Source organism: Lycium ferocissimum, chromosome 1, assembly GCF_029784015.1.
Source record: "Lycium ferocissimum isolate CSIRO_LF1 chromosome 1, AGI_CSIRO_Lferr_CH_V1, whole genome shotgun sequence".
Classification (NCBI taxonomy): Eukaryota; Viridiplantae; Streptophyta; class Magnoliopsida; order Solanales; family Solanaceae; genus Lycium; species Lycium ferocissimum.
In genome coordinates, this window is record NC_081342.1 from 25,447,936 (window position 1) to 25,467,838 (window position 19,903).

Consider the following 19,903-nt stretch of genomic DNA (forward strand, 5'->3'; position numbering starts at 1 on the left):
CATACCTTGAAGCGCGTCTATTCGTCTAAAATCTACGTCCAAGTTTGTAATCTATAACAAGGCAATAATTACGCCACAATTAGATGAAAGTCATTCTTTACTACTCATTGTAAGCTAACAAACAATCTAACGAAAATCCGGCAACATTTCCCTTATTTTTCTTACTCCGTCCCAACTCACCAACAATCCAAAATAATCACAACAATATCAACAACACACACAGCCACGAAAATCATACCAAACAGCCCCAAAATATCATCACAAAACAGCCACAAAAATCATACCAAACAGCCCCAAAATATCATCAACAACATCAACAACAATACCAACCATTATTATACATCATAACTCAGCTAATCCCATCCATTTAATTCAACTAAAACAACCCCCGATCCATAAATCTCAACAAAACAACAAACGAGTTTATAACGCTATTTTCTCCGTTCTAATCCGTTAAAACTCTAAATAAACTTATTAACAATGAAAAAGGGACCTTAATCTTACCTTAAGTATGCAGCAACCACGTCAACACTCTTCTTTTTGGCTGATTTTTAGCTCAAACTGAAGGCAACGCAACGTACAACGCTTTTCTTCCATGAGCTTCGGGATTCGGGGCTCGGATTTTGATCAAAATGGCTCTCGTAGCCTAGAAGCTCTCTCCCTCTCTCTCTAATATTCTTGGAAGCTCCTAGATGCAAATGACCAGCCCTCAACTGAATTTTCCATATATATTAACGTTAATGGGCCGAAATGTAAATGCTTGGATCGGGTCTCAACTTGCTGCCCCGCCAGCCCAACTTGCATCGTCCATAACTCCTTATCCCGATATCATTTTGACGAGCGGTTTGTTGCGTTGGAAACTAGACTCGATGAACTTCATTTTAGGCTTTTGAAACACCTTAAAACTCCTCATATACTAGGAGATATGCCTCCAACAATATGGGCTAAAAATCTGGTCCGAGATTTTACTGAAGTTGTTCCGATTCATTTCGTTTAGATTCGTTTAACTTCTAATCCTCTTCCAACCCTCATGTAACCTCTTATACATATATATACACACTCATATACATCCATAACAATCCATACACGTGTCTCGAAGGGTTCGGAGAATCACAATAACCTTAAACATAACTAGAGAACTCACAAAGCTTCGACGAAACTCCAATCGCAAAAGTATATTCATATCTTTTGTCCATCTTCTATATCATTACTAATAATCTCAAATACTTTAAAAGGGCACTCACATTGCCTCGTATACGTACTCATAACACGATTTCAAATCCTTTAGGTTGCCATATCACCTCGGGATACTTAAGGCAACCATATATATATAACGATATTCTTACTAACTCGATTAACTTTCCTTGAACTTTCTTAACTCGTTCATTTTGTCTTAAGTCAAGTAGCACGGACTCTTACGGGGTGTAACACAATCAGAGCATGGTGGCCTCTTTTAAAGAGCCACTCTGTTATCAGAGTATATAATGACAACAAAACAATTTTCTGGAAGGATAGGTGGCTGGGAAACAGAAGTTTGGAGGAGCTATTTCCTGGTATGTTTGCTCTGGCACAACATCAGAACAAAACAGTGGCTGAAATGTGGTCACCTCAATGTTGGCAGTTGATCTTAAGAAGAATGTTGAATGACTGGGAAATACCTAGACTAGTTGAGCTTTATAAACATTTGGAGTCTTTCCTAGGGCTGAAGGATGGGGTGGACTGTTTGTGGTGGACTTGGCATAACAAGGGGCACTACAAAATGAGTTCAGGCTATAAGATCATGAATATGACTGAGCCACAAAGCTCTAACTAGCCAAGGAGACAAATTTGGAAAGTTAAGATACCTCTTAAGGTTGCATGCTTTACATGGTTGCTAGCCAAAGAAGCTGTTTTGACACATGAAAACCTGAGAAAGAGAAGGATTATCTTAGTTTCAAATTGTTGCTTATGTGGGGAAGCAGCGGAGACAGTAGGACATCTATCTTTACATTGCAGAATTACTGACCAGCTATGGAAGACTTTTATCAATCTCAGAGGCATATGTTGGACAATGCCTAGCAAAATTGTTGACACCAGTGTTATCAAAGGCGCGCTTAAGCTCTGAAGCGAGGCTCAAAACATGTTGAGCGCTTCGCCTCGCTTTATGTGCGCTTCAGTGTCGTCATCAAGGCTCTAAAACATACTTTTTCTAGCCAGTGAGCCTCTCTTGAGGAGGTGACACTAGATGATTGATATTTCACTTTATCGTAATATTTTTACAATTTCTTTGTCCATATATTTGTTATTCATGCTTATTATTATTAATCTTGGACTATATATATATATTTGTATTTTTGCACCATTGCGCTTTTATTTTTCATTAAAGACCACACTTTATTTGCGCTTTGCACTTAAAGCCCCAGCTGACCTTAGAGCTCTTTTGCGCTTTTCGCTTTTGATAACACTGGTTGACACTCTTTCTAGCTGGGAGGAGGCTAGGATTGGGGCAAGGAATAGAAGCTACTGGAGGATCATTCCAGCTTGCATATGGTGGACCATCTGGAAAGAAAGGAACTCCAGATGGGTTGAGGATAGAAGTAGCACTCTACAGAAGATCAAGCAAGACTGTATGTTGCTATTTTGTTTTTGGTGTACAAAGAATCCATCTGTAGATGCAGAATCAATCCTAGACGTTCTTGACTCATGTTAGGATTTTACTTTCTTAGCTTCTTAGTTTTCTTTTTCTTTTGTAAAGGGGTTTTCAGTACTACCTAAGTACTGGTCTATAATACAAAGTTGTTACCTGTTCAACAACAACAAAAAAAAAAAAATAGGAAAATTTATCTTCTCCTTTTTAACAGGATGATGGCACTCCTGTCTCAATATTTGCGCTTACGGGGAGTAATGCAAACGATGGACATTTAGCTGCTGGTCGAAATGGTGTCAAGCGACTTCGCACTGTAAGCTGATTGGGAGCATAATGCGACTTTGCATTGTCTTGTATTTGGAGTACTCTTTTCTCCTTTTCATCAGAGTTCTTCTAAATGCCAGTCGTTTTTCTTTTTCAGGTTAGACATCCAAACATTTTGTCATTTCTTTACAGCACCGAAGCAGAAACTTTTGATGGTTCTACTACTAAGGTTACAATCTATATTGTTACTGAACCTGTCATGCCACTCTCGGAGAAGCTCAAGGAATTAGGATTAAAAGGTACCCAGAGGTATGAATGCACTTTATTTCTTTTCATTCTACAATTCAGATGCTTGAGAGCTTCACTCTCGGTGTTTCAATGATAGGGGGACATATGGTAGTTCCATGACAGCAATTTATCAGAATATATGATGCTACATGCTTATTGCCTATAAATGGAACCTATAATCTTTCATTTGGCATCTAGCTCAGATTCATGAGGAATGTAGACCGACGATCATGTATCTAGCGATAATTTCCTGAAAAGTTGATGCTTCTTCTCTTTGACCGAGGTTACATTTTCCATGCAAAAGAACGGTTGAGATGTAGATCCACAGGAAAAAAAATTGTTGAGATGTTGACCCACTGAATTGTTTGTCAAACAATTTTAAAAGTGCTAAAAGTTCTGATTTCCTGGATTTGTTAGGAGGGCTGCAAGGTGTGTTTGTTTGTTCTGGGATGTTTTCTTTGTACTTTCCTGTACCATGTTAGTACCTTATTTATAAACTTTTACCTTTTCAAAAAAAAAAAAAAAAAAAGTTCCTTTTGTTTTGGTGTTCAAAAATATCGTACTGGATTTTTATTCGATTTAAGGATGCTAGTGAGTGGGAGTGGATAAGATTTGGGTCCACAAACTTAACTCATTGATGCGAAAGCCGAAAGGAAAGGGAAAGAAGTAGTTTGTCATTTTTTTAACTTGAAAGAGTTGGTTTAAGTGAATTAGGTATCTTCAGACTAAAAAAAGGGTATCTTCCCCAGGGCGTTGGTCTAGTGGTAAGAGGACAAAAGGTGATGCATCGGTTAAGCGCGCCTCACGGGTGCGAACCTTCTTAGACAAAGAGCTTGGTATTTAAGTGGAGAAGGGTAGAGGGGTAGACTCATTATCCTCCAAGTTTCGGACCTTGCACCATTGGCTCTAGGGAAGTTCTCGGTTATAAAAAGTAAACGTATCAGACAAGTTATTTTCTCTTTAATGTGCTTTTGGTTTGAGTTCTTGAAGTTTTGGTGCATTGAGGTTAAATGTTGTGAAACAAATCAATTTTGAAGCGTTCATCTCAATGGATATTATTAATCACCATGGTACTGTGGCACTTTTGGTTGGAGTAGCTGTAAGAGACACAATCTATTGATTGGTTGGCTATTTAGTTGTGTGCTTGTGTGTGCTTATGCCTTCATATTTTGATCTTGGAAATCCCTTGGCGTCTAAGATATCATGATCTTGGAAATCCCTTGGCGTCTAAGATATCATTTTAATTCCGATGTCTCGTCAACATGCTGTTTACTTTTGACAACATCTGTTTAATGCATCATCTTATGTGGCAGAGACGAATATTACGCATGGGGATTGCATCGAATAGCCAAAGCTGTGAGCTTCTTGAATAATGACTGTAAACTTGTAAGTGAATATCTAATGGAATTGATTTTCTTTTCATGTTGAAGGATCACACTTAGCTAGGTTGTGTGGAAGTGATTTGGAAGTTTTGACTATTTGGCTAAATAAGATATTGCTCCTAAACGTTTATTGATGCATCTGAAAATTGAAATGATTGAACTGCTGAGCTTTGTGGATAAGATGTTTGGATGCATATGTTGTATCCTTGAGCTTCATAATTTAGTTCTTGGACATGGCAGAACCTGGATTTTGGGAAAGGCCAGCTTGTACTGAAATTGGAGGAAAGGAAACTTTACAGGAAAATTTTTGGGAGCTAGATTTTTTTTTTTTTTTTTTTTTCAAGGGAAGTTGTAAAAAATGTAGACTTTAGACCAAATGTGAAAAGCTGGCTCAGCCATCATCATCCTGATCTCCACCCTTGGTCCTTGGTGTCTCCTGTCTCCTACAGCCTGTCATCTCGGGCCATTTCGGGTAGATTTTATCCAAATAGACAAAACCCAAATTCCCCCAACTATAGCAAACTCTACCTGATTACTCTTGTGTTTGATGGATTGTTGGAATTGTGCTTTACTGTTGCAGGTTCATGGCAATGTTTGCCTGGCTAGTGTTGTCGTTACTCAAACTGTAGATTGGAAGTTGCATGCCTTTGATGTTCTTTCTGAGTTTGATGGGAATAATGAGTCTTTTGTCGGACCAATGCTGGTAAACTCTGATTCTGGATTGGATTAGTGGACAATAGTTCTTTCAGGTTTTCATACCATAATATGTCAATTTAAATTCTGAATGAATAAAAGGGATCTTTCTAGCCGCTGCCACTTGTTAGCTACTTGCTCTCTTCTGTTCAAGTGAAGTACATAATGATAGTTATCCTTAAATGTGAATATCTTTTTCTATTTTCCTGTTAGCCGAAGAATTCTAATTTCTCTTTATTTTGCAGTTTTCTCCAGTTACATTGATTTTATTGATCAAATTGTGCTGTAACATTGAGTGTTTTTTTTTTTTTTTGGTCTTATCTATATTAGTGTTTAAAAAATAGTTGAGTTGTCCTTCTTGAACTGTTACTTAGCCACTGGCCCTCGGGGATTTCATTTTCTTTATGGGTAAAGTAAGTATTTTATAGATGTAAAGCAAAGAAAAAACCAGCATTAAGGAAATGCTGGTGGAAAGCTACATCCAAAAGAGAACTTTACTATGTGCGTAAGGAACTAAGGAAGTCAACTGGCCCTCGGAGATTTCTTATTCATAAACAAAATATATAGCTGGGTTGTTCTTTTCTTCTTCTATTGTTTCGTTTTTGCTGTGTGAACTACATTACTATCTCATACAATTTGTCACAGGATCATCTATTTTGCAGTGTCTGATAAGTTATTGCTGTTCCCTCTCCTGTTTGCGAGTTCAGCTCAGCGATTGGCCTTTATTTATTTATCTATTATTTACTTGCTTTTTACCTTTTGTCTTCAGCAATATGATTGGCTTATTGGTGCACAGTACAAACCCACGGAGCTGCTCAAATCTGACTGGACGTCAATCAGAAAATCTCCACCTTGGGCCATAGATTCTTGGGGTTTGGGTTAGTTTTGTTATCTGTGGTTCCAGATAGTGCAAGTTGGATATCTTTTTAATTTAATAATGATATCATCATAAGAATAAAACTTTTTTATGTTTCTATATTAGGTTTCACATTTGGGCATTTGAACATTGTTTGTTCTGGTGGCCTTGTCAATGGGCCTTCTCATTTCCTTTGTGTAGACAACCTAGAAAGCATTCACAATATCAACATTTTGTTAGCTAATGACTAAATTCCATACCCAGTTTAGATCATTGTTGTGATGCGTTTTGAGTTTGTCTTTTTTCTTCTTTCTTTGGAGTTTTTTTTTTTTTTTTTTTGGGGGGGGGGGGGGGGGGGGGGGGTTCACAATATTTGGATGTCAGAGCTTGTTTGGCAAGTATTTGTAATGCTGCACGGGTCTCTCTCTCTCTCTTCTTCCACCAATAACTAATCTTTTGCTCCTGGGGTATTGTTAGGCTGTCTTATCTACGAACTCTTTTCTTGTACAAAATTAAGCAAAACAGAGGAGGTGCACAATACTGCTTCCATTCCAAAGGTATTGCTGCTAAGTTTCTGGTGTTTATTTGCTTTCTTTTGACTCTTCTAGTAATATTCTTGTATCCGGTCACAATTGGCTTATGTTCCTGTCTCACAGTCTCTACTTCCAGATTATCAACGTCTCTTAAGTGCTACACCTGCTTGCAGATTGAATTCATCAAAACTTCTGGAGAATGGTGGTAATTATCCCTATTTTGATTAGAGTTTGTTGTTTAAATTTCCTTCTCTAGCTTTCTGAACTGATTACATGGTATCTCCATTAACTTTTACTTGCTATATTGTCAACTTATTTTTCCAATGAATGTGATGATTGCTAGTGCATCGATATATGTACATGCAATATAATTGCTGTGCTGGTCTGGATTAAGTCTTTCTAACTGTAGATGTTAGCTCTAGATATGTCCGGTACTTTGTTTGGTCTTGCTTCTGAGTTGATGCTATCCATTTAGAGACTCAGAAGTGGGTTTGTTCGTCCTAGAAATGGGCAAATAGCTGGTGATCACTTATCTTTGATCAGTCAATCAAAGTTTTCAGGAGGTGGAATGTAGTATTTGCAGTCTGTTGTGATTTTTTATTTCTTCCTGCCTTCCACTACTTCTTATGAAGAATAGGTCAACTTATTTCCCATAGCTCCCATGAAGCCGCCGTATTTTTTCATGGGCGGATCTAGGCAGAAGGAAGGGGGTTCATCCGGACCCCCTCCGCCGGAAAATTACGCTGTGTATATGGTCAAATTTTTGTTTTATGTGTATATATTAGATGTTGAATCCCCTTAACACAAGCCAAAAGCTCAGCTCATTGGTAAAGGAGGTTCAAATTTTTCTCAGAGGACATCACTCCCACTAACCACAGTTTCTAATCTTTTTAGCTTTAGGCATTTTTAAATTTTTTTTTTTTTTTTTAAATCCCCTTGGCAAAGATCCTACCTCCACCACCGTATTTGTTGTGTTGATTTCATGGTTAAAGAGTGGTTTTGGAGATTTTATGATATGGTAATCATGGTATGCTCCTAACCTTTAATTGATGTCAATCATGAACAAAGTTAATCATATCAACTAATCCTTTTTTGCCTCATCAATTTTGGTTTAGCGTATTGACCTTCTCACAGAGTTTTTTCGTTGTAAAACTTTATAGGCAGTGGATATAGCTAAATGAAAGTGGAATTTCAACTTACACATTTGCATACATATCTCTCCTGATCTGTGTGTACATCTTACCTTCTAAGTATTCTCTATTCCTCCTTGTATCTTTATCTCTTCTCTGAACCCTACTTATTCTCTTTTAAATAATTCTCTGAACTCTATTGTATTTCTTTCTGGACTTCAGTCTAGCTGAATCAGATTAGTTTTATTTGACTTGTCTTACCTAAGTTCAGCTTATGGTGCTTATGCCTGTGTGATGCCTCTTCATCAGCTGGTGCTTCAGTTGTTCATTCATCACAATATTTTCTATGCCTATTTGGTTATCAAAGAAAAATATTTGCTATGCCTATGTATGCCTCTTAATTTGCTGGTTCTTCAGTTGTTCGTTCAGCATGTGAACAATATTTGCTTTTGCTCGTCTTGTATGCTTTTGTATTTATCCCTCTGGGTTTATCTCAAGTCTTGTTTCTTTTTTTTTTTTTTTTATTTGTATCTTCCTTGAAGTATTATCATTACTCCTCTCTCTCTAATGTGTCATTCACATGCTGGAATGGATCTTCTCTAAAGTTGCTAATCATTCATTGGCAGAATATTTCCAAAATAAGTTATTGGAGACCATACAGTTCATGGAAATTCTTAATCTCAAAGACAGTGTTGAAAAGGACATTTTCTTCCGTAAGCTTCCGAATCTAGTGGAGCAACTTCCTCGTGAAATTGTGCTAAAGAAGGTATTCCGAATTTTTTCTAGCAGGATACATTTCAGTTCAGTGCGACTTATGTCTGAAATCAAAGCAAATTAAACAATGTTTGTTGCAGTTGCTTCCTTTGCTAGCTTCTGCATTAGAATTTGGTTCAGCTGCTGCACCTGCTTTAACGGCGTTGTTAAAAATGGGTTCTTGGCTTTCAAATGAAGAGTTCAGTCTCAAGGTTGAACACTTTTCATCTCTCCCGTTTCTTCCTGATATGAAGTAATTTATTCATCCAGCAAAATGATCACATCTTCTATCGGGTTTTCATTAACTTACATATCAATGCTATGCCTCTAATATAGGTGCTGCCAACCATTGTAAAACTCTTTGGCTCCAATGATCGCGCTATCCGAGTCAGTCTACTGCAGAATATTGATCAGTACGGGGAGTCGTTATCTTCACAAATTGTCGATGAGCAGGTATGGGGCTAATGAATGCATCTTTTCCGCTACATTTCGAGCACACAATTACTTTTCTCAAAGCACTTTTCCAAGAACCGAAAAGCCTCTTGGCACTTGGATTGTGGAAATGACTGATAATACTTATGATCAGGTGTATGCTCATGTGGCTACTGGGTTCTCTGACACATCTGCATTTCTTCGGGAGTTGACGCTTAGATCTATGCTTGTATTAGCTCCTAAGGTATATGCATTCTCTAATTAGGCCCTGCACTTTCTATTTTTTTAAATTGGCAGTAACTTTTCAACTTGTGGGATAAGTTTTACACATGGGTCAGAATTAAATGGTTAACATATAACTGGGTACCTGAACTGAAGCATTTATTTACTTGATAACTTGACCCTTTCCTCATGGAAGTTTGATCCGGGCAATTTGTAATTCTTGATTCTGGCATTCTAAATATCTTCATTTCCTTAATTGGTCATCTAGCAGCATTATCTATGCCCCTGGGGATTTGATCTAGTGGTGAGAGCTCATCACGTGTGTGGGGGTTAAGCGCATGTCACGGGTTCAAACCTCGGTGCTGCCTAGACAAGCCTGGTATTGTAGTGGAGAAGGGTAAAGGGGTGGGTCCATTATCCACTGAGTTTCGTACCGTGCACCACTGGCCCACGGGGATTTCTTGATTATTAATAAAAAGCACTACCTTTCTGGAGTACCGCAAATAAAACAAGATTTGATGGTCTTGAGAATGCTTATTGGACTGTGTACTACAATTAGTTCTGGATAAAAAAATGAATTCTGGTAATAGATGTGATATCGGCTTATAACATGCATGTTGCATAATAAAAGATCAACATTGCATTACACACTTCTTCAATCTTTTATGTTTGCTTCTTTCTTCTCTAAATTTGTATCCATCTTTTAGAAAACTAAACTTATCACATACGAAGTCGTCCTTGCATTGAAGAAAAAGTCATCTGTAAAGACATGCTAATGACAGTAACAACATAAACATATTGGAAGTTGGTCAATGTGTTTCTGGAACATGTCCAACACCTGATCTGTCAGCTGGTATCTGACACGGATATATTGGTGTTCTTGAAATCTTCATGCTTTACCCGTTAAGCAGCTGCATCTTAGTCATATCCTAGGATCTTCCGGACTCATGTTGTTCCTTCCAATTTTCATTGCAGCTGTCACATCGCACTATATCTGGGTCTCTGTTGAAGTATCTCTCCAAGCTACAGGTATGCATTGAGGTGCAAAATTACAAATTTTTCTTGTGCTCGTCTAATTTCTGTGATTCACGGTTTTTTGTGCTTCTATTTGTTGTTCATCTAGGTTGATGAAGAACCAGAAATTAGAACGAACACTACCATATTGCTTGGAAACATTGCCAGTTACCTCAATGAGGGGGTAAGAAGTTGCTCCTCTGATTCTCATACAAGTGCAGAATTCATATAAGTGAATAGACTTTTTCGAATACCTAAGGGCCTTTCTTCATATTGATAACACTTCTTATATATGTAAAAATGGACAGATTTTATTATAGTTCCTTTGTAATGTTTTTCTGAGGCCTCTTTTCTGTAGAGATGGCAATTGATGGATCTTTTTGTATGTAGACAAGGAAAAGAGTTCAAATAAATGCGTTCACTGTTCGTGCCTTGCGTGATACATATCCACTTGCTAGAGGAGCATATGTTTTCTGCATTTGACTTCATACTGATTAGTTGAATGAATCTTGTTGATTTGATATTTTCCGATAAGAACATTTGTTGGTATTGTGGCGAACTTCTTTAATCGTGATTGCCTTTTCTATTCTTCATTTTCCTCTCTTCATACTAATGGGTATGAATACTCTTTGTGGCAGGTGTAAAGGCGCTGAGTGCTACCAGTTCTTATTATGACGTGACTGAGATTGCAACTAGAATTTTACCTAATATTGTCGTACTGACCATTGATCCAGACAGGTATTATTCTGTTTTAGTTGTTACATTTACTGTGTTCTTAATCCTCGCCCTTCGCAAAGGAACAGGAAATTTCTGTTTTCATCAGCAATCTGTTTATTGTACAATACTTGAGAACTTTTCTTCCAGATTATTTTAGCACGTATCATTAAGGAAAAATACTTATGAAGAAGCTCTTCCCTTTATCCTGATAGTAGATTTGTTTTTCTGGGTCCAAGTACGATTTCTTCTTTCTTTTAGAAGATGTCAGAGGTTGCTCTCATATATCAAAACATAATTATGCTTAAAAGCAGTTAAATACAACAACAACCACCATATACCCAGTGTAATCTTACAAGTGGGGCCTGGGAGGGTGGTGTGTACGCAAGACTTAGCTCTACCTTGTGAAAGTAGAGAGGTTGTTTCCTCTAGACCCTCGGCTCAAGTAACGCATATCAAAAATCAATTATGCAAAGCAACTACAGTAGTGAAGAAGCCATACTGAAACAATGGAGAAGAGAACAGTAGCAACAACAAATAATATGATAACTGAAGCAAAGGAAACAACAGGTGATACTAAAACCGACGAATAAGATAGTAGGAGAGTAATAATAAAAATACTGATATACAACTTGCAAGTTGTAATATTTACTTTGTGGTGCTGCTTAAGAATATTTGGTTGATGCTTAAAACTTTTTAGGAATGTAAGCTAGCTAGCAGTTTAAAATGGCAATGATACCTGGCTCTCTTCTCTATTGGCATTACTTGCTATTAATTAGTGATTGTAATGCTAGAAGTTATTATATATGCCTAAACTTGAACTCCGTGGATGTGTTTCTGTGGTTTGTATTCAGTTTTGGTATGTGCTCGTGGAAGTCCTTCGTTTAGGCTTGTTGGTATTGGATTGCTGTAATTGCTTGTATCCTTTTGTGGATGCTTAAGCTTTAGGCTGATTTTGTCAGTTCTCCAATCTAAATTAGTGGCACGATTATGTGCTTTTTGTCTGTCTAGACGTTGCTGTATTGGTAAAACTTTAAGAAAATTAGACATTTGCAGTTAGAGGAGCCGGTGTATTATCCACCAAGTTCTGAAGCTGGAAGCGTGGAACAACGGTTTTGTTGTTATCAGAAGGGAAGTTTAGATTTGTTTAGTTTGTGAAGCCTCTAGCTTGTGCTACTGTGCTAGTGCCAAAGCAAAACTGAATCTAGAGAAACTTCATATGTGGTACTCCAAAAAATCTTCCATTTTTTCTACTCCCTCTGTTCCATTAGTTTTGACTTCTGTATTATATTAGTGGTAGTTAAAGGCTATTAGGATAATGATTGAAAAGTTAATTTGATCGAAAAAACATTACATTTGAAGGTAACTAGTTCAAGAGTTAAATTAATTTGAATTCTAAAAAGAATTTAATCGATGGAATGCTGTCAACATTTTTGGAATATCGCAGAATCGGAAGTGTTTATAAATTGGGAGGAGGTAGTATTTGTGTGGAATATTTATTTGATCTGCCCAGATGGCATGGAAGATTATTTGATGTTTATTTACTAGATCTTACTTTCTGAACTTTTGTTGTGTTTGAGCGAATCACTTATTCTGAACATTCGGACAACTGTTTCTGTGTATGTCTGCACATATACTCCTGTTTTCACTGCTCCCTTTTCCATGAAACAGTGATGTTCGGTCAGAAGCATTCCAAGCGGTTGACCAATTTTTGCAAATAGTCAAGGAGCACCATGATAAGGTATATATTCTTCTTGATTTTTGTTTATGCGCACATGTTTTCCTAACAATAATCTTGAGTTTAAAAGCTTTCTTTCCCTGAAGCTCTGATGAGAGATCAATAGATGGTATTGCCTTGGGGGGTAACTTTGGCATAACCACATAAAGGGCCAAAAAAGGGTCTTTTCCCCCTTTGAAGTCCTGAACTGCTAAGCAGGCATAGATTCCCCTTGTTTTTATCCGGAAGAGCAACAATTTCTTCTTCTTGTTAATCCATGCGATCATAAACTGCTCAGGGGGAAGTATAGTTCTGCCATTTATGGGAGCTTTTCTGGTTTTACCTGGATAAACTTTGAATTTAAGCTGCCTTCAGCTTGAACATTTTCCGAGTTTGTTCACATGCGTTCAACTTAGGTGTTCATGTTAGTTTATTTCTCTTGAACTCTTGACCTTTTACCACATCAATAAGCTTTTTGGCTAAAATCCAACATATATTTCTGCTGTTAAGTTGACTATCATGAACTATATTACCTGCTTACATGACTATATATGTATGAATTTTGTTCTTTTCGTGGTAGTCATTTTCTCCTCCTATCAGTGCCCCGTCACTGATTCTGTGTTGCATTTTCACTTATATGTGAATCTCTTTCTCTTCCTCTCTTCCACTGAGCATGCAATTTTTTTGTTTTGGCCATATACAGCCAAGCACCGGAGATACCAGCACTACAAGCATGGGAAGTTCATCAATTCCTGGAAATGCGGGTCTGCTTGGGTATACTTCTGGTCTTATGAGTTATTTTGCTGCTATTTCAACGTTTAACCACCATAACTGATTTGGCAAGTAGCAGAAAGATTCTCATAACTTGTATTTCCAGTATTTTCCTGAGATTATGGCAATTTGCAGGGCGTTGATTGTGTGCATCAGAGTTTTTTTTAATTGAGGAATTAATACTGGAATGACAATATAATGAAATTTTATTGAAGCATGTTCAATGTGATGGTTACATAGCTGTGCGGTTTTCCTTTTCCACTAGACAGTTTGCAATTTCTTTCTTCTTCAATAGTATGCTTTATTGCTTTGATGCAGTTGGGCTATGAGCTCCCTGACTCTTAAAGGAGGCAAATCCCCTGAACAGAGTTCCAATACTCCAGTTATTTCTAGTGTGCTTCTTACTTCTGCAGTCTCCGGTGCTAGCTCAAGTATGCCTCTTACCAATTTGTTTCCTCTGCATTATGCTACCGCCCTTAGTGGATAACAGAGATTATTGTCACATTGCTTTTTCCAAAAATGAGTTTAATGCTTATGAGGATGCTTTTGTCTCTGGATTTGCTATTGATATTGGTTTCTTCAAATCACGTAGTTGCAGATAGTTCGAGTATAACACCGGTCCATATAAGTTCTGGAGGAGCAGATGTTGCAGATCATCCAGTACCAGTATCCCCAACATCAACTGATGGCTGGGGAGAACTTGAAAATGGAATTCATGAGGGTCATGGCAGTGACAAAGATGGTTGGGATGACATAGAAGAGCCAAAACCATCTCCTTCTCCGGAAAATATTCAAGCCGCTCAAAGACGTTCTGTCTCTCAACCAAAACCACAAGGTAGAATGCCTGGTAAATTCGAGTGTAAGCAAAAGCTCCCATCCAATATATACATCTCTAGGGAAATTGCAATTCATTCGTTCGTGTTTAACTAAAGGCAAGTGCATGCATGCACACATATAGTGAGAATCCAAAATCCATGGGATTTGGCTGTTATGACGGGAAGGATTTCAACTGCTGCAATTCATCGTTGTATGTTGTGTCTGAATGCTCGTGGGAAGCTTACGTTTAACTGATTCTGGCGATGCTCTCCCCTTCCATCCTCTTTTCCACACCCCACCCCCCGGCCCCACCTCCCTCTCCCAGGTAAAGGAGGAGGAGGGAGAAAACATAACGATGGAACTAGAGAAGGAAATAAAAGACAAGAACTGGAAGCAGTCAGGTCAATCTAATTGCTTTTCTGTAATGTTTGTTTCAGGTACAGGTTTGCGGGGTAAAACCACTCCTAAGATGAGTAAATATGATGATGAAGATTTGCGGGGTTCTGTAGCTGTTCCTGCTCCAAGAGCAACTTCTCAGCCATCAAGCTCGAGAGCAAACAGAAAGGTTGATGATAACAACCCTTGGGCTGCCATATCAGCCCCAGCTCCTTCGGCAAAACCTTTGAATGTGAAAAGAAGTGGAGCACTTGATGACAATGATCCCTGGGCTGCTATTGCAGCTCCTGTGCCAACTACCACATCGAGACCTTCAATTGGGCGAGGCCGAGGAACCAAACCCGCGGCTCCTAGACTGGGTGCGCAAAGAGTTAACCGGACATCATCTGGAATGTAAGTTACAAAAGAAAACTAGGCTCAGCACCAAATCTGAGGTAATCATGTACATTTTTTTGCACCCCTCAGGCGGCTACAGTTCCAACTAAAATATATAATTGAAAGTTCTATAGATGTGTTGTATTATTAGATTCCTCAAGGACAACGGGATGTGTACCACTAATTGCTTCCCCTAGTCAAAGCACTCAAAATTTCACCCTGTAAGAAAAGTAATCAATTCTTTGTAGATGATAGATCCCATTATTTTCGGCGTAAATGTAGAGAGTGGTGGCTTTCTTTTGCCGCTGGCGGCTAAATCTATATCGCTTGTTCGTCATTGTGAAAGCTCTTCAGTATCTTTGTTTTGTTTTTCCTATAAGCTTTATTTTTCAATTTTACCAGTCGCTCAGAAACGACTCACATTATGAAGATTCTTGACCGGAATGTCATTTCATTACTTCCAATTTCAAGTAAAGACAGAATGCAATAGATAGCTGACCTTTTTGCCGCGACACGAGTTTTGCTTTTAACCTGTCAATATAATTGTACAAGCCATGAAACTATTATTTGCAAATTGAAGTAAGCGAATTTGTCCACTGTAACAGCAAAATCTAAATTTTACCCACAATATTAGTAAAGCCGCTAAATTTTACCCACAATAATAGGATCTCTAAATAGTTTTTGTCACATTAAAGTAATTTAAGTTTACCCATTATGACAGTAAAATTACTAAATTTTACTTGCTATAATGACGAAGCCTTTTCATCAAAGGACTTTGTTGTTATAATGAGTAAAATACTGACTTATATTGTTATAGTGGGTAAATTTAAGTTATTTTACATAAAAATGAAGTTGTGACTGATTAAACAAATAACATATTCGAAATTTAGTTACTCATTTTCACCAAATTATCTGATCGGTGTGCGTGCTTTCTTGAGTTAGCATATTTTCTCTCATCTGTCTTATATTTACTTCTATAATGGTTGTCTTGATTAATTTGCGCATATCTTAACTATTTCATCGAATATCAGCCATTTGCTTCGCAACGGTCAATATAAAACGAATCAAGAGGGAAAAATCAAACTAAAATGAACATATTTCAGTTCAGTTTGTCTATTTTATTATTCCTTTTCATCGCAAAAGGTTGTGAACTAAAACCCTGAAACAAACTGACCAAACCGACCAAATGCACCTTTATTTCAGTCTCTGTGGCCAGTGAGATGTTTACATAAGGTTCAAGTTAGAGACCATGGTGCATGATGCACCTTCAAATTCTAGATCCCCTCCGCCTAGGACAATGATTCTTGTTAAATGAATTACCCTTGAAGATTAATATTAATGTATTGCGTAGTGTAAGCTTGATTAGCCGTCTTGACCATTCAACATGGTTAGTCAACACCGCGAGAGTGAATTTTGAAAATGCATGTTCCCCTCCTGTAGCCATGCTGTCAGCATAGACATGTTCATTAACTAGGTAAAGGAAAGAGTTAATGGTAAAAAATACACTTGAAATATAATCTTTTCGCAAGTTTCATACCCCAACTATCAACTGTTCCCTTTTCCTACCTGAACTATTACCCTCTATGTAGTAAAACACACCTCAAAGCTGATTAGGGACTATCAGCTGTTCCTTTTCCAACCTGAGCTATCACCATCTACTCAACTAGGTATGTTTTACTACATAGATGGTGATAGTTCAGGTAGGGAAAGGTAATAGCAAATAGTTGGAGTCTGCAACTCGCGAAAAAGTGATAATTCGGGTGCTTTTTGACCATTATCTCTAAAGGAAAACAGTTCCTGTTCTCATCTCATATTGCCTGAGTCTCATAATCTCCTCCCTTTTTCATAATACTTCTGAGACTTTGGAGTGTCTCATAGATCTCAATTGTCTTGGAGGAGGATGAATCACTTGAGAAGAAAACCTCAAGTTTATTTTTTACCTCAATCCAACTACATCCAGGGTTTTTCTTCAAACCTTTCTGCCTCATCATAGCCCTCAAACTCGCTGCTGCTTCTCTCAGCCCAGCTTCTACATAGAGATTCAAAAGTTGAACGTAATTGCTGCCTCTGTTTGGTTCCATCTTCAGAAGTTTATTGGCAGCTATTTCTCCAAGCTCTACGTTTTGATGGACCCGACAGGCTGACAAAAGACATAGCCAGACCCCCCTGTCAGGTTCCACTTCCAAATTTTCTATGAAATTATAAGCATCATTCAAGTGTCCAGCACGACCTAGAAGGTCCACCACATTTATGTAGTGGTCCATTTGAGGTTTAATTCCATACTCTTCCATTAAGTGAAATAGTTTAAAACCTTCATCGACTAAACCAGCATGGTTGCAAGAGGAAATCAAGGAAAGGAAGGTTACAGCATCAGGCGTCACTCCAGATTTCCTCATTTCATTGAGAAAGTTGATAGCTTTCGTACACTCACTGTGAGATCCATACCCTGCAATCATCGTATTCCATGTTACTAAGTTCCTTTTGGACATGTACTGGAAGATATGCTCTGCGTACTTTAAGCATCCACTTTTTATGTACATATCAATAAGAGCATTTTCCACTTGGCTGTCTTCAAGAAGTTGATGCCTTATTTGGTAACAATGAATTGCCTTTCCTTTAATCTGTATCGCTAAGGATGAAACAGCAGCAAGGGCACTAGTAAGTGTAACAGCATCCGGATATAACCCTTGTTGCACAAGTTGAGGAAGAATATTTAAAGAGAGCTCTGGTAAGTCATTTTTCGAATAACAAGAGATAAGACAATTCCAAACCACCAAATTCTTATAGGGAACACCCGAAAAAACCTTTTCAGCCATTTCTGGCTGGCCACAATTAGAATACATATCTACGAGAGAACTGCTCACTGAACTATCTAATTCTTCCCCGCTCTTAACAGTGATTCCATGGATACTGCAACCCAATTCTAAGCATTCTAGTCCCGCACTAGCATTTATCACCATTGCCATCATATCAGCGTCCGGATTAACATTATGAGTCTCCATTTCCTTATATATTTCCAGCGCCAAATTGAATTTCTTATTTTGGCAGAGACCTGAGATCATTGAGCCCCATGCCACCACATCCTTCTCCTCCATTCTACTGAAAACCTCAAGAGCATCCTTTAACATTCCAGATTTCGAGTACATAGTCAGTAGAGCACTTTGCAACGCGATGTTATTCTGTATTGGTTTCTTAATTAGTTCACCATGAATTGCCCTACCTAATTCATAAGATTCAGTCATGCAACACGATATAAGAATATTTGACAAGGTGAAAGAATCAGAAGGAATGCCTCTTGACCTCATCTCATTATACACACATAAAGCGTCATCGCCTCTACCATTGCCAACATAAGCTGAAATCATAGAATTCCACACTTCAACTTCTTTATCTAATACAGAATCAAAAGCCCTGTCTACATCTTCCAACATTCCAACCTTTGCGTACATGGACAACACCGAAGTACATACATAAGGATCATTCTCAAATCCCATTTTTACAACATCCGAATGGACCTGCCTACCGAAATCTATATCTTCACCCTCAGAACAAGCCTTCAAAGTACTAGAATAAGTCGTCGACATAAGTTTGCAACCCCTATTCTTAGCTAAAGAATAGAGTTCCATACTGTTTCTCCATAATCCATTCTCAGATAAGCCCCTAATCAATGCATTCCAAATGACAATATTGTCCTTATTTTCGACACCCTCAAAAATACACCACGCATCTTTTGGCCTACAACAATTCGAGTACATATCAATCAATGCAGTAACCACAAAAGGGTCATAACCAAATGAGTTTCTAATAACATAACCATGAATTTCTTTCACTTTCGATAACCCCATACCACCATTAAACAATCCAAGAAGAATACTAAGAGAATACTCATCAGACTTAACACCAAATTCTTGCATTTTTCTAAACAAACCCACACACTCCTCATTAAGCTTATTTCTTACATACCCATCTAACATAGCATTCCAAATAGTTACATCTTGACACAAATCTTCCCATTGAGACATAAAATCAAACACTTGGACTGCATTACGAAATGACCCACGTTTGACATACATGTTAATAAGTGAAGTGGTTATAAAAGGATCATATTGAAGGCCCATTTTGATGACTGTTCCATGGATTATTTTTCCAGTTTCAAGATTTGGAAGAAAAGTGCAAGCTTTTAGTATGGCTGGAAAAGTGAATTTGGGTGTATGGAGAGGAAAATAAGGTTGTTTAGAGTAGGTTAATAGAGCTTCAAAATGGTTACCTTGTTGGATAAAGGCTTTGATTTTGGAATTAATGAATGCAAGAGAATTGATTGGATTATTATACGTGGAAAATTCACGGGGTTTGAAGGAAAGGAAACGCATAGCATCTCATACTACTAAAGTTGCAAATGTCAGTTGCAAAAAGAAAAAGCTTGGAGTTGTCCCCTTTGCACTTACAAGGGGAAATACCAACACCTTGTTTGGACGTTATTAGGTATCGTTTCATAATGTGTTATATCTATTGTAGGGCCCTATATAGTATTGTGTTGTATTGTGTGTACCGTATTGTATTGTTTCTCGTCATTATATCATGCCACATATTAGAAATTTGGAAGATGAACCTATAAAAAAAGTAGAGTACGGGGTAAAACTATTATAAAGAGGTTGGGTAAACGATAATATAGGATTATTAGATAATAAGCGAAGACAGAATGAGGAAAAAATATAAGGTAATGACGTGATCACACCAAATTAGTCGTTATATAAAATGAGATTTTTCGCCGTTATGTAACGATGAATTTAACGATTCGATATAATAAAAATTAAATAACAATCAAAGCAAACATTGTATTTAAGTTAACACCGTACAATACAATACAATAGGTAACAACCATGCAAACAAGCTGTAAGGGCACATCTTAGAACGGGATTCA

At 37.7% G+C, this 19,903-nt stretch overlaps 2 protein-coding genes across 7 annotated transcripts in view; one reads left to right on the forward strand and one right to left on the reverse strand.

Annotated features, from left to right (window-relative positions):
* Positions 1-15,351, forward strand: part of LOC132053101 (uncharacterized) — a 28,099-nt gene extending 12,748 nt beyond the window's left edge. For 2 of the 6 annotated variants that reach the window (XM_059444948.1, XM_059444956.1), the window contains exons 2-22: positions 2,464-2,606; positions 2,841-2,939; positions 3,048-3,199; positions 4,492-4,564; positions 5,141-5,263; positions 6,023-6,131; positions 6,587-6,666; positions 6,766-6,847; positions 8,399-8,485; positions 8,562-8,737; positions 8,862-8,978; positions 9,112-9,201; positions 10,155-10,208; positions 10,303-10,377; positions 10,584-10,655; positions 10,828-10,931; positions 12,579-12,648; positions 13,328-13,398; positions 13,714-13,826; positions 13,988-14,230; positions 14,649-15,351. In XM_059444948.1, the coding sequence (XP_059300931.1) occupies positions 2,464-2,606; positions 2,841-2,939; positions 3,048-3,199; positions 4,492-4,564; positions 5,141-5,263; positions 6,023-6,131; positions 6,587-6,666; positions 6,766-6,847; positions 8,399-8,485; positions 8,562-8,737; positions 8,862-8,978; positions 9,112-9,201; positions 10,155-10,208; positions 10,303-10,377; positions 10,584-10,655; positions 10,828-10,931; positions 12,579-12,648; positions 13,328-13,398; positions 13,714-13,826; positions 13,988-14,230; positions 14,649-15,004 (2,489 nt within the window). In that variant the 3' untranslated portion in view covers positions 15,005-15,351. Of the gene's footprint in view, positions 1-1,436; positions 2,685-2,840; positions 2,940-3,047; positions 3,200-4,491; positions 4,565-5,140; positions 5,264-6,022; positions 6,132-6,586; positions 6,667-6,765; positions 6,848-8,398; positions 8,486-8,561; positions 8,738-8,861; positions 8,979-9,111; positions 9,202-10,154; positions 10,209-10,302; positions 10,378-10,583; positions 10,656-10,827; positions 10,932-12,578; positions 12,649-13,327; positions 13,399-13,713; positions 13,827-13,987; positions 14,231-14,648 lie in introns of those variants that run through there. The other 4 variants (XM_059444972.1, XM_059444964.1, XM_059444981.1 and 1 more) reach the window with 4 other exon arrangements.
* Positions 15,352-16,063: 712 nt separating this feature from the next.
* Positions 16,064-19,522, reverse strand: LOC132053136 (pentatricopeptide repeat-containing protein At2g40720). Its single transcript, XM_059445001.1, has one exon. It carries the CDS (start codon positions 19,350-19,352, stop codon positions 16,791-16,793), a length of 2,562 nt encoding a protein of 853 aa, XP_059300984.1. The 5' UTR covers positions 19,353-19,522; the 3' UTR covers positions 16,064-16,790.
* Between the last annotated feature and the right edge of the window lie 381 nt (positions 19,523-19,903).

Excerpts from the sequence above, each read along its gene's own strand:
- LOC132053136 (XM_059445001.1), bottom strand. The coding sequence starts at position 19,352 with ATGCGTTTCCTTTCCTTCAAACCCCGTGAATTTTCCACGTATAATAAT.